Raw genomic sequence first — 12,033 nt, 5'->3', positions numbered from 1 at the left:
GGGCCAAGAAGAAACAAACAAGTACACACATACATTTTGAAGTGGGCAACATGATCCATCCATCCATTTTCTATACTGCTTATCTTTGTGGGTAATGGAAAACCTTGAGCCTATCCCAGGGAGCATCAGGCAGAGGGCGGGGTACACCCTAGACAGGGTGCCAATCCATCACAGGGCACAACCACATACACATTCACACACTTTGGACATGCCAATCAGTCTGCCATGCATTTCTTGGGACTGGGAGAGGAAGCCCCCCACCGGGAGGACATAGGGTGGCAGTGGGAATCAACCTCAACCCTGGGTTAGTGAGGTGAACATGCTAATCACTAAGCCATCGTGCACCTTGGGCAATATGATAATTAGAATAAATGCACATGTGTAATAATAGCTTGAGGATAGACATCGTTTTTTGGTGCTGTTATTTTGATAATGGACACCGAAAATATACACACTTTCCCCACTCTGATAACTATTGGTTACTCCAGTGAATGAATAATAGTAAGTCTATTTGCTGAATTGAAAGCTTTAAGTGTAACAAATTGGGACGATTTATACAAATTATTGATTATTTGCACCTAATATTTATACACCTGTTAAGTCATGGATGACTGCTTAAGTCAGTCCAAATACTGGTGTGAACATAAAAAAGGAAAGTGGGTACATGCTTTAGTTACATTTTGTTGAATTTTAGGGGATATTCAATAATTGTGGCACGTGAGGTTCACATGATCTCAAGATTACACAAACAACAAATAAAAAACTTCTTCATAGTGTGTTGCTTTTTGTTTTTTACTGAAGACAGGACCGAATCAATGTAACGTGTCATCTCTTTACCTAATAATTTACTTGTATAGATATCAAATTAGACAGTATTCTTCTTCTTCTTATTATTATTATAAGATCACACATGCAAGTGTATACCACATGTCTTTATGAATTGTTAGTAGACCAATGGTTCCATAATCAATTCAAATGTTCAACAGTAATGATTAAAACAGGTTTTGAGGCGGCTGTGGCTCAGGTGGTAGAGCGGGTTGTCCCCTAGTTGTAGGGTTAACGGTTCGATTTCCGACCCATATCTCCACACGCCGAAGTGCATGTGTGGAAAAAAAGTACAGACCATTGATTATTTTGTCAGGTTTTACAAACGGTACAGTGCCAGTTCAAATGAACAGTATTTTTGGGCATCTACTACAAAAAGTACAAGTTATAGTAACACTTTATTTTTTAAATTTAAATATATTTTAGGTGGGTAGATAGATCCATCCTGGTTAATTGTTACGTTGTTGTTGCTGTTGTCAGATGCCCGGATGTTGTCGGAGCACCAGGATTCTTGTCTGTGTGGTTATTCAAATGAATGCGGCGCTCAGTACCGACATCTCAACCAAACCCGACAGAGCTCATGCAAACATGAGCACAAACGTACGCACCAATCATAACCGAGTCGTTCGCCACATCAACCAATCAGCGCGAGGTCTTTGCAAGGTGCATAGATACTTTCATCGCTGTACCTTTTTGTTACCTAGTGGGGGGTCCGAGTGCAGTAGGTTTTTTTCTTACGATTATATTTTTGACATCATAATTCTTTTACAGATTTGGAATAGTTTTAGTTGTAGTTTAGAAAGCGACTTTTGTTTGCTCAAAAAAAACCAACAAAACCCTCCAACTCATTTTATGCTAGAAGCGCGCTGAGACTGCGATGAGGAGAGATAGCTCCGTGTCACAGCCACTGTGTTTTTATTGATGTCGGCGGCGACACTGGGTTACAGTCGCGTTTTGGCAATTTAGTAAATAACCAAGACTCGTGCAGGGAAAAAAGCACTAGATATCAAAAATGGCACGGCAGTGGCACTTTATTTTAGCATTATTTTTATTTCCCGCGGTGTATAGTTTGGATTTCGGCGGAACTAGGGTGTCGCGTACCGCGCACTCTCTTCACATGAACGCAGCGGGTAAGATCAGGTCCGCGGTGGAGTCTTCACATCAGCATACCATAAAAAAGAGAAGCGCAGATGACGGAGGAGACACCTGTAAGGGTCTACAGGGATACAACGACAAATTATCCAACAACACTCACATTGTAAGTTTAAACCGGCTCTTCCAGTTACTCCCGACTCGCCTGTCATTTAACCTTTGCTTTTTGCCGAACTCTCTAGTCAGGCTCTTTGACTTTCAGTTACTGTGCAGTAATAATACATTGATGTACTAATACAATTCCTCTGTTTTTATTTGTTTTGTTTTGACTTTTATCATATTTACTTTTTTTTGTTACGTGACACTGAAATGTTGTTCTACATTATATGGTACTTTATAATCTCTTAAAAACGACATATTTCCTTATGATTCCTTATATATGTGCACGCGCCCTATTCGAAACATTCTAGAAGTTTTTAAAAAGCACCATTGTAACGGCTAAATCTTCCACTGACCCTTCTGCTCTTTCCTCTCCTCCTCCTCCGAGCATATTCATGTGCTCTTTACAATAATAACAGAATAACTTTCACATTGTTGTGTGCTTTAAATGTGATATTTTTTTTTTAGATGTACTATTATTTCTGTCATACGGCGACAGCTAATAAAGTACGGTTGCTTTATTAACATGTTGCTTATTTACTTAACATGAGTAATAGCTTGTTGCGCATTTTCTTTTAGCTTCACCCTCCTATGGTAAATAAACCTATAACCTTGGACTACACTTCGGGTGAATTGCATTTTGGAGGAGATTTAGCTGCCTGTCAGTTAATATTAACTAACTTCGAGGATAGAACAATTTACATCTCCTAAAAGCTTTAAGATGGTGAAATGTGAGATCACCATTCAAACGATTTGAGGCTTTCAGTTGAGAACACAATATTAATAGCCACCATCTTTAAGATTTGTGTCTGTGGTCGTTTTTAACTACCATTTCACTTAAGGATGACGAAAAAGAAGCTTTAAGAAAGAACAGAAAGCGCTAGGCATGTCAGTACAATGAGTTTATTTAGTTTGTATCTAAACAGGGAAGTACGAGTTACACATGAAGCAGACGTTCTGCGTTCCACCCATCAGAGTCTGGGCCAACCGGCATGGCAGCTCTTCAAACCTGCTCCTCTGTCTCAGAGGCCAACCGTCACACATAAAGATTTCGGCCATGTTAATGAAAATATTCTCAACACCCTGTTTGCTTACAAGTTCACAAATTGTTTCTCTTTCAGTTCAGAGGTGGCTTCAGAGCAGCTCAGATATCTGAAGGCATCTGACTTCCAGCGGCACTTTGGGTCATTTTCTCTGGCCAGATTGAGACAGCTGGGTAGATGAGATTAGAGGATTTAACTGCTGTGTTCAGGGACATAAATGCCCTCTGGATTGAGGAAAAAAAGAGAGTATTTTAGTCTTAGGTACATGGTTGTAGACTCAACATCCATCTAGACATCTGTTGTAGACTTAACATAACGTAATGCTTTAACTCATAAGGAGTGTATATATTAAGACCCTTTTAAGTTGTTAAGAAAGGATTAAGCATGAAGGTAATGTGATAATCCATTATCATATCTAACAACTAAATAATGTAATTTAAAATCTCCTGATTTGGGTGGTACCACAAAGGATGCATCTTCTGTACTTTTAGTATGATTCTCTTTCCTGGAATGGTGTGTGTGTGGTGTACTTTCAATGAGCCAAGAAACACTAAACTACATTTTCTGAGATTTTAACAGAGGTGTTCGAGTCGCACATCATAAAAGACAATGTTAGCATCCAATCATTTAAATTGTAGGAGAAAACTGCTTAAGTTTTGAGCTTTTTCTGCTATTTTAGTCTTCCGGGTTTAAAATCTCATCATGTCACACGTCACAGGCAGGGACATGGTACCGTACTATAGTACATCGATGACGTGTCGGTGTCTCATAATTATGGATGAGACTACGTGTTTTTAGCCTCTGAGAAGACGCTGTCTCTTAATTATTCATGACAGCACGTGGTGCTTTTCTACAACAGATATAGATGAGACAGGTGTTCAAATGGGTCGCAAGTGTTTATTTCAGTGGTGTAAGAATTCGAGTGTGTTGCATGGCTTTCCCTAGACTCTGGCTGCGGGTGGTTGGTTGGCCATCAACTACCGACGCATCGAAACTGTTTGTGTGTAGCAAGCATTTTTCTCGAGAGAGCTACGAGAATCGGAGAAAGGTGGACTTCGGAATTGCTCATGAAAGCTTTTAGACTAAATCTTTAATGTTACATAAGTAAGCTGGGTATGAATATATACAGGGTGTACATAAGGGACTATGTATTCCAGCACCACGTCGGTTGTTACTTCCTCAGTTTGTGTTTGTGGAAGTCCACTTCTCGGTTAGTCGTCAACACTCGTCATCACCAGTATTTTTTAATTTGTTAATAAAGTGTCGTGTGTGATGTGCTTGCCCTGTTTTCTGATAAAGTCCATCACACCCTAGAGACAGCTTTCCAATCCAGCCATGAGAATGATTTCAATACGTCGTTCTTTTGGCAAGGAAAGATATATATATATTTATATATATATATATATATATATATATATATATATATATATATTATAAAGATATATACTAAGAAAATACTAAGTATGAAAAAAATTTAGAAGACATTTTGATAAAAAGTTTAAATTTCCCCTATGTATGGAGATATATAATATATACACTAAAGGTAAAAAAGTTGTACCCTTGAGGGGGGCACCCAAGCGACAAGGAAAAGTACAGTTTGATACTGTTATTTCTGGGAGTGCAGGGTTTGAGCTTGATAGTATTCATAGACCCTGACCTATTTGCACTACCATGAGGATGTTTAAGATGGAGACTATGAAGCACTTTGTAAGTCATTCAGATTAAAGAGTGCCTGCTAAAATCTTTAAATGTAAAATAGTTGTGAACGCTAATATCATTAACAACATTATATGTAAACTTGTCCAATCACGGCCCAGTTTCTGTAAAAGCATAGTGAAACTATGATAGAGTTAACTGGTAGCAAGTGTACAATGTGATGCTTGCTCCACCAGCAATTGTCTTTGTGCTACAAAGATTTAATTTTTTTTTTTTTTTCTGTTTTGCTATTGGTTCAATCATTGTTTAGTATTGTTAATAATTTATTTCTCACTTGCAGAGCACATTTAATGATCTCAGTGGATCAGTGGCTTTGGCCTGGATAGGAGATGGAACAGGGGTGAGTAAATAATCTTCAAGTTATTCCTAATTAATACATGTTTAATATATACTGGGGTTTAAGTTCATTTTAATGAGATGAGAGATGTTCTGTGAAGTTATTCTTACAACAATAATCAGCTGATAATTGTCCTAGTGCTCATTAGTTTGATGATGCATAACTGAACCAGAATAGACACACTTATAACTCAAGCAGTACCTTGTGGTTTTTCTTGTAAATTGCCCGAATCATTATTTTAGAAAACAGAACTGTCAGCATGTTTAGGAAGAAGTCCAAGAACTGTCTTCTTGTAAAATGAAAGCTTTCACAGGCTGGTCATCGGTTTAGCGGTGTGGTTAAGCTGCACACAAACTGCTTCCTGTTTGAGAAGCTCTTACAGCACAAAATATTCATATAGCAGTGAATTAACTGTTTGTCCTCCTTTATAGATTGCTGAATGAACAAGGTTGTGTTACTTTGTTGTGCTTTTTTTTCCCATGAGGGAGGATGAAAATTGAGTTTTCTAAATTAATGTCCATTACTGCATGCCCTCATTACATTGAAATGTATAGAAAGCTGTTAACTTTTATGTAGTTTTAGTGTCCTGGAACTATGTAATTTCCATGCGTAGCTACAGTCATCAAATTATATCTTCATTACACTCCATTGACTTTTTTTTATTATTGTGTCTGTGGTACGGAGATTTGAGGATGCTTGCTCCTTGGCAGTGCAATATAAGTTATCTCTTTTTCTCCTTGCCAGGTTGTGCTGGCCTTGACTACATTTCAGATGCCCATTTTCTTGCTACGATTTGGCCAGTCCAGACTTTACCGGAGGTGAACTACATCTTAATATGGCCAGATTTTCATACTTCTTATTGAACTGCATCTCTGCATGTGATTTTGTTTAACATGCTTTCTATTATTGTTAAATGAGTTTTTTTAAACATCTGCATGTCGGTATCTCTTTTTCTTTATCTGGATCAGCGAGGACTATGGAAAGACATTCGAGGACGTCACATACCTTATTAACAACACGTTTATCAGCACTGAGTTTGGGATAGCCATTGGCCCTGAGAATTCTGGGAAGGTGAGGGGGGTGATCTAGTAATGTCCAGGATTTGGTAACTGAGCTTAAACAATTAAAAATTCATTAGTACCAACCATTCATCAAACATTCATTTCTTTTGAAATTAAGCACTATATACGCAGGCAGGCTTAACCGGTTTGCTTGTTAAATACGAATACTACTATGCTTAAACTTTAGCACAAATACACCAGGGAGGATTTTGAAGTTACTGCTTCAATTAAGGACTGTGTTTTTTTTTTTTGTCATTTGAATTTTGCCTTTATTTCTAGGTGATCCTTACAGGAGATGTGTCTGGAAGCAGTGGATCCAGGATCTTCCTGTCCAGTGACTTTGGGAAAAGCTTTAGTTCGTTGGACCTGCCTTTCAACCCTCGCATGCAGATTATGTATAACCCCGAAAATTCCAATATCCTTGTGGCCATCAGTCTCAAGGTGAGAGAGAGAGAGAAAAAGAATCATGATGCACACATTTTGCAACCTGCTAAATCGTCTGTGTTCACTCATATTGGTTTTATTCACACTTCATCTATGACAGCCTCTTGGTTTTATCATCACATATAAGTTCTTCTCTTCCTTATCAAGCATAGATGATTCTGAAGGACTTTTGGGACTGTTGTTGTACTTTTTGTTCTTCTTGTTCTACTTGTTCCCCTCCCTCCTCCTCCAGAGCAGCCCAAACAATTCTTTGAATGCTGTTATAACATATTTGGTACAGAGATAGGGCATGCTCTGCACAGTTTTGGGGTGTGTCCTTAGGGGTGTTTCCAATTCCATCGTTTTTTTCCAATTCCTTTGGGCAAATCAAATCCAGCAGTCATGACGAAACCTGCATATTGAGTTGTAATATTTAAACATTTCAAATATATTGTTTACCTCTCTACTCCTCAAAAGAAAATTTTAAAGATTTTTTTCATGTCTTCATCCATCTTGATGCACACACTATATAGACTGAGCAGCATAACAGTAGCTTTTTTATTTATATATATTTTTAGGTTTTTAGTCATTATTCACTAATTAGTCCTGCTTGCAAAAGTGTGCTTAGACCCCAGTCATCACTACCTGTTATTACCAGTCATTACTACATATATTATGTTTGGTGTTATGCCATGACGCTCTCGAGTTTTTGAACCTGATTGGTCAGAAGGGTTGAGTCATTTTTTTTCTGACAGTATTTGCTGGCTGTAATTCAAACGACCTTAATCTGCTCGTTCCAATACATCGTTCTGGTTTCTATGGTAACAACTCACAGGGACTTGTATGATAGATGCACCACATAATCTAAATCTAATAATAAACAGATAAAAAAAAAAGATGATTTGTTATTTAACAAGATCTAAGCTTTCTGTTAGGAGACGTTTATATAACTTTGGCGTCTCAGATTTCAGCATGTTGTAACAGCCAGTAAGTTTTCTGCCATGATAAAGTCTTGGGGACTGAGGAGTTTGTGCTTCCTGGTTCTCTCTAACATGGCAAGCTGCATTATTTTTTTTTGTCTTTTTAATCTTAAGAAATAGAGAAAGAGAACAAACTAACATCTCGTGGTTGTTCCACAACATTACATGCAACTGTAAACTGTTAAAAAGCATTAAATGTTGTTCATTAACAAATTAAAAACAGCAATCTTTGGAAAACTGCTGTGGTATAGGAGGAAAAAAAACATTTTCTGTTACTGGAAAATAATCCAGATTGGGCTGGCAACAATAAGTTCGCTTCACGTTGGGCAGCATCACATCATTGTGCTGTGGATTGTTCTCCTATAATAGCTCGGCTTGCCATGTTTTATTCCTTACTTATTAAGCTTCCAGTGAACTAATACAGTTAATACAAGATTGTACTCTTTGGGAATGTTTCTTGTTCATGTATTAGCTTGCAATCTTACAAAAGTGTTTTCAACTGGGTTTTTTTTTGTTGCTGTTTTAGAATGAGCTCTGGATTTCAGGGAATTTTGCTGCGACATGGAAGAAAATCTACGAGGCTGTGTGTGTGGTGAAATGGTAAGAGCCTTTGAGCCATTGCAAACTTGAGCCTGGATGGTCCTGACTTCAGTTACTAAAATAAACACTCCAATATAGCTCTTGTAGCACAGGGGTGATAAACTCTCTGCTAAGTCATCTTGTTTCCTACTTGACACAACCTTGTTAAGTCAGTTGAAACTTTATCTATAAAGAAATAGCTTCATGTCCATTCACAGGAATTGTACAGGCTTTTCCTCTCTTAAAAGGAATATTCTCATGTGTTGTGACCTTACACTAACAAGAACATGATCTAAGAACATCAATACTCTAAAAGAATGTATTGTAAAATAAATGTTTGACTAAAATGAGTAAGTCAGGGACAAGCTCTCTTTGTTTAACTTTATATATCAAACAAAGGGCCAGTAGTAGGGCTGTTTACATTTGAGTTTCTCTGTGTGTTTACCTCTATGGTGAAAATATTCTGCTGCCCTGTCGCCAGTGCAAACTCCACTCCACTGATAGACGTGTCCTTGCCTAGAACAACTTGTAAAATAGGTCAGGATCAGGTTGGCAGCTCTGCCAATACAAGAATCAAAGCTTCATCGCTAAGGGAACTTTTGAAAAGAGTATTTGACACCCAGGTGTGCGAGAAGGCTCATGTAACCTTCCTGCATTTCAGTAGTGAGACGTCAGAATGAGTCGTCAGTTTCCTTTTAGATCTGCAGAGCTGTGTGTGAGGGTCTCCATTAGAGACAACTGGCCTCATTTAATTGTAAATCCTTTGCAAGAGCATCGACAACCCCAATTCCAAAACAGTTGGGATGCGGTGCGAAATGTAAGTAAAGGTAAATAAAAACAGAATGCAGTGATTTGCAAATCTCATAAACCCATATGTTATTCACAATAGAACATAGGAAACAAATGTTTAAACTGAGTAAATATACCATTTTAAGAAAAAAATAAGGTAATTTTTAATTTTGTCTCAAAAAAGTTGGGACAGGGGCAACTAAATGCTGGAAAAGTGTTAGTAAAAAGAAACAACTGGAGGAACATTTTGCAACTAATTAAGTTAATTGGCAACAGGTCAGTAACATGATTGGGTATAAAAAGAGTAACTTAGAGAGGCAGAGTCTTTCAGAAGTAAAGATGGGATGGAATCTGGATGAAAGCATATGTTGCTCCAAAACCTGTATATACCTTTCAGCATTGATGATGCCTTAACAGATGTGCAAGCTGCCCATTCAATAGGCACTAATGCACCCCCGTACCATCAGAGATGCAGGCTTTTGAACTGAGCGCTGATAAAAAGCTGGATGGTCCCTCTCTTCTTTAGTCTTCTTTAGTTTCGCGGACTATGGTTGAGTTTAGTTTAGAGTCCATGGTTTCCAAGAAGAATTTCACATTTTGATTCGTCTGACCACAGAACAGTTTTCCACTTTCCCTTAGTCCATTTTAAATGAGCTTTGGCCCAGAGAAGACGGCAGCGTTTCTGCCTCAAGTTCACATGTGGCTTCTTCTTTGCTTGATAGAGCTTTAACCAGCATTTGTGGATGGCACAGTGAACTGTGTTCACAGACACTGAGTTCTGGAGGTGTTTCTGAGCTCATGCAGTGATTTCCATTACAGAATCATGCTTGTTTTTAATGCAGTGCCGCCTGAGGGCCCGAAGATCACGGGCATGCAATTTTAATTTTCACCCTTGTCCCTTCCACACAGAGATTTCTCCAGATTCTCTGATGATGAGATATTCATAGTCTTCACAATTTTACACTGAGGAACATTATTCACAAATTGTTCCACAAATTGTAGATGCAGTTTTTCGCAGATTGGTGAAACTCTGCCCATCTTTACTTCTGAAAGTCTCTGCCTCTCTAAGATACTCTTTTTATAAACAATCATGTTATTGACCTATTGCCAATTAACCTCCAGCTATTTCTTTTTAGTAACAATTACTTTTCCAGCCTTTTGTTGCCCTGTCCCAACTTTTTTGAAACGTGTTGCGTCCATCAAATTCAAAATTACCTTATTTTCAAAATGGTACTCAATTTAAACATTTGTTATGTTTTCTATGTTCTATTGTAAATAACGTATTGGTTTATAAGATTTTCAAATCATTGCATTCTATTTTTGTTTTCATTCATTTACATTTTACACGGCATCCCAACTTTTTTGGAATTGGGGTTGTACAATACAACAAAGAAATGTTGTATAGGTTAAAGAAAATCCAGTTCGTTCGGAAAAAGGTTTATGTCCTATGAGAGCTCTCAAGTTTGTGCACATTTGCACACACAGAAACGCGCTAATGTAAACCTCAAATCGTGTAATCGGCATGAGTTACTGCAAATTTTTATACGGGTTACATTAACAAGTTTAAGTAACTTGTTTATTTCAATTGCGTGCACAAATCTCTTTACAAGTTGTTTTTAAGTAGATTTGTTTGAAAAGTTCATTTTAATTACTTGAAAGAAATCAATCCAAAAGAACTGGCTAAGCTACATTACTGGAAAATGTAGCACATTCCACGTTTAGGAGTCACTCTAGCTGTGCTGTGATTGCACTTGGTAATTACGGGCGATTTTCCATTTATACATACACACATGAGTATGAAGAAGTTCAGCATTGCAGAAACGTCTGTGAACATGGCTGGAAATCTTCGTTTGGTTTGCTGTACGAAAACATTTGCACACAACTTTATGTAAAGATTGATAAATGAAGCCTAGTTATGTCCAAAGGTTTGTGTTACTTAAGCGGCCTGCAACCGTGCTGTGGTGCTTAAGCTGCAGTTAGTAGTTAGCTATGCTAAATCAACCTACTTACAATTAATTATTTAGTAACTTAGAATAACTACTAACCAACATCCAAGTCCATTATTTAAGCTTGTGGCCCGTGATTTCTCCTTCCAAGAGACGAGCAGAGAATTTACTTGCTACTTCTTTCAAAGCACAATCTTTATTCCAGCAACCAAATTCAGGACATTTGTTTATATTAAAATGAAGCTGTACCCCTCCTGTGGGAAGGTGAAGCAGACTGCACATCTTTAACATTAGGGATTGTGTGTGTGTGTGTGTGTGTGTGTGTATGTGTGTCTTTGCAGGGGAGAAGACAATACACTCTTCTTTTCCACCAACCTGAATGGATCCTGCTGTGAGTAACATTTATTGTAGCAGCGTTGATCCATGGTGTGGCAAGATGGGAATGCGTGAAATTGTTTCCTTACTTGAAAGCTCTTCAATAAATTAATGCTCTATAAAGGAGTTTCTGAAAGCTCCATTTGATTACCCAGGTGTTAGCACCAAACATGATAATGTGATCACATGAATATATTTACAGAACCATAAAATTGTGCAGTATGCAGATATATAGTGAGGTTTTATCTATAACTATTACTATGCTAATGGCCATTTTAATCACAATTTTTTTGTGTCTGATGTTTTTAGTGATTGCTGAATGTATCTTAAAATAAGCGAAAATTCTAAATATGGTGTTCAAGAAATGTAAGAGATGGCATCTTGTAAAATCACAGAGATTTCTGTCTAGATAGGATTAAAATGATCATATCACCACTGGGATTTGAACGTATCGCCCACATACTGCTGATCCAGATGGAAATAAAATCACAGTAGTATCTCTTAAATATAGAATTACCCCAACTTTAATACCCCAAATGAATAGGGCTAAATGGTGTATTCCTGTTATTTGGCCCCATTGCAATTAACCTTAATATACTTTGCTAAGGAATTCAAAGAGAAAGCACATTAGGATCTCTTGTCCATTTTTTTTCTCTCCTCTTAAAAAAAAAGAAAAGGAAAAAAAAGTAAACTGCGCTTAACTTGTTC

General features: G+C 37.6%; 1 protein-coding gene across 1 annotated transcript in view; it reads left to right on the top strand.

The window, feature by feature from the left end:
- Positions 1-1,505: 1,505 nt before the first annotated feature.
- sort1b (sortilin 1b) overlaps positions 1,506-12,033 on the top strand; it is a 21,016-nt gene continuing 10,488 nt past the window's right edge. Inside the window, exons 1-7 of the mRNA XM_017467726.3 lie at positions 1,506-2,083; positions 5,116-5,175; positions 5,917-5,990; positions 6,141-6,243; positions 6,513-6,674; positions 8,163-8,236; positions 11,292-11,341. Of these exons, the coding sequence (XP_017323215.2) occupies positions 1,838-2,083; positions 5,116-5,175; positions 5,917-5,990; positions 6,141-6,243; positions 6,513-6,674; positions 8,163-8,236; positions 11,292-11,341 (769 nt within the window). The 5' untranslated portion in view covers positions 1,506-1,837. The remainder of the gene's footprint in view (positions 2,084-5,115; positions 5,176-5,916; positions 5,991-6,140; positions 6,244-6,512; positions 6,675-8,162; positions 8,237-11,291; positions 11,342-12,033) is intronic.

This window comes from Ictalurus punctatus, chromosome 5, assembly GCF_001660625.3.
Source record: "Ictalurus punctatus breed USDA103 chromosome 5, Coco_2.0, whole genome shotgun sequence".
NCBI classification, from domain to species: Eukaryota; Metazoa; Chordata; class Actinopteri; order Siluriformes; family Ictaluridae; genus Ictalurus; species Ictalurus punctatus.
The sequence above is the reverse complement of the archived record's forward strand: the minus strand, read 5'-3'. Positions and strand labels throughout refer to the sequence as shown.